We start from the raw sequence: 5,369 nt of genomic DNA on the forward strand, positions 1-5,369 counted from the left end.
TCTCTCTCTCTCTCTCTCCCTCTCTCTCTCTCCCTCTCCCTCTCCCTCTCTCTCCCTCCCCCTAAAAAATCTCTATATGTTAGTTATGATTTTATTTGTGAAAGACATAATTTTGTAAAAATTGTTAACACAATATACAATTATAAAACAAAACCTGAGTCTAGTGCGCCATTACAAAAACAATAAACGAAAGATAAAACACGTTCTCTATAACAAAACAATAAACAAAAAAAACAGATTGGATAATAAACAACTATTAACATAATATTCATTGCTCCATTATATTTAACTTAAAATAATGAGAATTCTTTTAAATAAACGAAAGCGTGATATAAATAAAGATATTAATTGGCTTCGAAAACTATTACTTAATAGAATTTATATATCGCATACAAAATTAAACTTATTATATATAGTTACAATTAAATATATAGTTTGTTCAATTTGGCTTCACTATCAATGTCCAATATATCTTCAATGTATTGTAAGTCACAAGATACGGTTTTAAGATTTATTGTCTATTTTCTTTAAAGGTGGAACAATGTAGGAGGATGTGATACAAACTATTATTAAAATAATTTTTGCAGAATGGACAGAGTTCGTTTGCGTTGAAAGTGATGGTTTTGCTTCCGTGGTGTAGTTTGATATGATCTGGGTTTACTAATCTTAGTTGGCTGATCACCTTATTTCTTCTTTAATTTAACCTATATGTTAAATATGCTTTAGGTTTGAGTAGATTAAAACTGTAGAGTGATCGGTATATGGGGTTAATGTTTGGGTTCAATGCTCTATTGAGCATAAGTATGCTATAAAATCTCTATATGTATTTGTACAAAAAGATAAATAAAATAAACATAATCAGAGATATTGAAGAACGTAGTGCCTTAGATTTATTATAACATTAAGAGAAGTACATATCACCAAGGTTTTAGAAAAAATATATATACACAACGAACCTGTACATTCTAGATGCAGATATCGAAATATATGTAAATTGAACTATACAATACTAGTACCGTAGTATGAGCTACGTAATAAGCAAACAATCAATTCACTATAGCCCGGAATCCGATAGTAATTATTAATACTATGAAAGCTATTGAATCTCTCCTAACAGAACATCGAAATAGAACAAACAGACTAGCAGCAATACAATATTCTGTTTCTCTTCTATTCAGAGGCCAGTGGTCCAGTTATTAGTTCAACAGACCACAACAACTCCCACCGTACCCGAATTCTGCCGGGAAGACGGCATAACAAAGTGAGTTGAAACCGCTAGTTAGATCACCAATCTTCCTCACTTCCACTTACCATAGTTCCAGGAAGGGAGAGCTTCTAACTGGGAATATTACAGGCTGTAGAGTACTAAGAAATACTTTTATCCTCAAAAAAGGAATGCCTAGTATTTTAATGGCGTTACTGACCGGGAAAACTCTAGATAGATTGACCGCAAGAAAAGGGAAGCTGGGAGCAATCCTCTAGAGATGGTGATACTCTGGCCCTTCCATACGTAAACTGTTCAAACAAACGTTGAGCCATAACTAAATGTTTATCTGCATAAATTAAGTAAGATATCGTAATAATGAGCTAATAGTTGACCATGGGTATATATAAATAAGTATAAGATGGTTAGGGGTGAGGTTAATGAAGAACGCCAAAAAGTGAAAATTTATTTATTAGTGCCAACATTTCCACCAGAATATCAAGCCTTCATCAGGACTAAGAACAAAAAATAAGATAACAACCAATGAATAAAAGGAATTACACAATGATTACAAAATAATTAACATTTTGGATACATAAGTATTAATAAACAAGATCGAGGCTATATAAGAAAAGTAATATTTCTATCTTATACACCATATAAAAACCTCCCTATGCTAGAAATAAGAACGTCTCTAGATTCCTATTCTATGAGAGCAGTCGAATAGAGTTGTTTAGGAACCAAGTTATGTATAGTAGTCTGTAGATATTCATTGTACATATTATGTCATAGTAGAGTCTGTATTTTGTCTCACCGTTGAAAGTAAATAAAGTATGTATTATACCACACTACGATCCCAATGTGTAACTTAATTAATTCCTATATCTCCAAGGTGTAAGTAAGCTACATAAGTAAGTAAGTAAGGTACTTCGATGGATCCTCTCCTAAAGACGGAGTTGGTATTTAATACGACTGAATCATTTTAATCTAATCCTTAATACCACTAAAAGTATCTTCTTAATAGGTACGTAGATGTCATATGTATCCAGCAGCAATTAAACTGTAGCATTTAACCTTTGTCATCAAAAATTCTATTTTACTATTTTTTGATTTTGATTTAGTGGTCGTTAATCTATAAGATAGATGTAGTATGATTGATTATAAAGTGGGGGAAACTAATTACTCCTTATATAAATAAAAAAAACCTGTACAATACTTGATTAGATACAAAAAAAAATAGGAATATGGAGTTGAGAGTGTGTGATGTCTTAGTAAGGAGCTTATAGCTCTCAGAGGTGAATTTAGTCTCTATGGAGATTGAACAAACCATTAGCTGTTGCTTGGCACTGCAGTGTCAATAGGCGACATAACCCAGAGTGATTTATTATTCATATTTTAATCTTGGAAGCCGGAGTATATTAGAAAGGGGAGAATTAGGCCAAAAAAGTGGGCTTTATCATGAACACGAAGGGCGTGGCAGAGGAGTAAGAGCCAATCACCGACTACCTCTTTAAGTTCAGATTATTATTGGCCGTCGGTAACTCAGGTGGTTGAGGCGCATGTCTTTGTCACGTGGGAACTTTGGATGGGGGCCGGTTCGAATCCGGTCTGCGGTATCGATTTTTTTCATTACTGGGGTGGTCCCATGGCCAATTCTTCATTCCAATGGTCCCTATCAATTTCAATTCTAGAAATAATCAAAACACAAAATAATATGAGAACACATTTTTCCCCTCAGTTAATAAGGAGAGTTCGTCATCAAGGCCAATATCCCCGAAGGTTGAAACGGCATTGGCACCGAGACCTTTTCTGAATCGCTGTTGAGTTCTAGTATGGCCAGCATCTCCACTTAAGTCGTGTGTGTGTGTGTATGCGGTTTATGAAATTGGAGCCTTGCTTTCCCTTCCATATGGTAGAGGAGTTCTGCAGAATGTAAATATTGTATGTATGTGCGAATGTCCATTTATTTAATTGTTACTTAAATTTTATTTTATTTGTTTAGTACACTTTTTTTTTTGTATTTGATCAGTTTTATTTTATTATATATTTGAGATAGATTTGTATTTTTATTTGTACAAATCATGACTGTATTTTCTGTTATTTATATATTTCTTTATTGTTATTATTTCATATATATTTTTTTCTTTTAATCAGTGAGTTGTCATTTACATTTTTCTTCCCTTCCTCTTTTTTTCTTTTATAATTCTATTTCTGTATATATTGTATGAATGAATATTGGAGTACTATAACATGATCCCCTTAATTAGCACCAGATTGAATCAATTCTCTTTAATATAATAAAATATATGGCCTTTACCATGTAGCATTTAACCTAAAAGTATTTCCACTCCCGCTACATGTAGTGGCAACCTAGTGCGACAGTAGTGCCAAGGCTGTATATGATCCCATTACGGTGGCTGCGACAGTTACTGCAATGTAAACTGTCACTGCGTGATGGAGCCTCTACGCTCTTTTTCTGGTCTTCAATTGTTACTCATACTATGCACTGAGTTTGGGGAATTTCATACATCTTATTATGTACTACAAAGTAGAATATCGGAATCATGTAAAACATCTGCAATTGTATAAAAAAAAAAATATTAAATATCCACACCACCTTATTATTGTTAAATTTTTACAAATTATAAATTAATTTTAAATATATTAACAGCAGGACGAATCTAATGAGAGCCAGGTGACGATCGGCCCACTGGAACTGTCGAGCAGTGGACGATACAGGTGTGAGGTCTCGGCCGAAGCACCTTCCTTCCAGACCGTGTCCGACCATGGCGACATGCTTACAGTCGGTGAGTACAAATTCATTATAATTTTATTTAGTATAATATATTTTATAAAGAGTATCTAAGCCTACATTTTATTTTTACACTGGAAGGGCAAAAATGTGACCAACTTTTTTTGATTCCATTTCTATCAGTTAGTAACTAATATATCTAGAATATAAATATAATTAATAACAAATTGGCTAGCTCATAAACATTTTAAAATGAACTTTAAGAAATAGATTTATTAAAATATCAAAAACTGTAAAAATTATCCCTTTAACAAATAATAGTTAAAATTCATTATTTTTTGTTTTACATTTTACAATATCCATTGATAATATCCTCCACTCCCTTGGACTACATCTGGAAAAATTATTAAAAACTATCTAGGAATCCTTACACAAGACTGTAAAGACAGGAAATTTCAATTCCTACTACTACAACACTTAATAGACATGTGAATGATCTACATGACTATAATAAGGTCTATCTATACCAAACCTTCGAATTCCTCTCGTATCTGATCATTACAATCCAAAATCCTTAGTAAATTCTCAATGCTCCTTAGTGTGTCACAAATAAACTCATCCAAAAAGACCTTATTAGTAACCTATTTAGCCCAAAACAGATACCAATTCATCCATTATAAAACTCCCTAACCACCAAAATCCACTAGTTTACAACCTTGTTTTCTCTTCTATACCTAACAAACCTCCGAGGCACCTAAAAAGAAGATGACCACGAGATCTTCTAGAGTGGAAATATTATTAGAGTATTACTGATGGGTAGTTTTTCTACTTGCCTTTATCGCTCCATAATGATCTTACATTAAATTTACTAGATGTATTTTCATGTAAATACAGTTATTTAGCAATAAATAAATAAAATATTTTACAGTGACCTGTAAAATCCTAGGTGATGTTTGATTTTTCGTTGTTTTAGTTGTATTTTCCAGAGTTCAAACGACTCAATTTCTTGATATTTTTGATTTGATATATTCTGGGGCTACTCTACACTTAACTGACATATTTGAGAAACTGACGGTTCAGGAATCGAAAATCTCTCATTAATGTTTTAACTTCCAAGGCTGATTTAAACAGACTATATAAAATGATTTTATTCTTAAAATCTTTTTGTGGAAGTGAAAAATAAAACCTCATTGAATATATTTTAATTTAATGAATTAATCATTTTCATGATTCAACGATAATATTATTTGATTTATTATATTCTTGCCCAGAGCACTTTAATTGTTAGAATTAACGTCCTAAAATATCTGAGAAATAAAATGAAAACACATTAATTGCCAATTAAATACAAATCATATTCCAGGAAATATTTTTTTATAACAGAGATAAATAATTAAATATAATTATTACATA

The 5,369-nt window shown here is 32.0% G+C and overlaps 1 protein-coding gene across 1 annotated transcript in view; it reads left to right on the forward strand.

Annotated features, from left to right (window-relative positions):
* LOC106688779 (cell adhesion molecule 2) overlaps positions 1 to 5,369 on the forward strand; it is a gene marked incomplete at its 5' end in the record, with an annotated part of 98,438 nt that overhangs the window by 51,076 nt on the left and 41,993 nt on the right. The window contains 1 exon segment of the mRNA XM_067045141.1: positions 3,876 to 4,011. Within this exon segment, the coding sequence (XP_066901242.1) occupies positions 3,876 to 4,011 (136 nt within the window).

Source organism: Halyomorpha halys, unplaced genomic scaffold (assembly GCF_000696795.3).
Source record: "Halyomorpha halys isolate HHAL.00 unplaced genomic scaffold, Hhal_1.1 Scaffold1204.1, whole genome shotgun sequence".
NCBI classification, from domain to species: domain Eukaryota; kingdom Metazoa; phylum Arthropoda; class Insecta; order Hemiptera; family Pentatomidae; genus Halyomorpha; species Halyomorpha halys.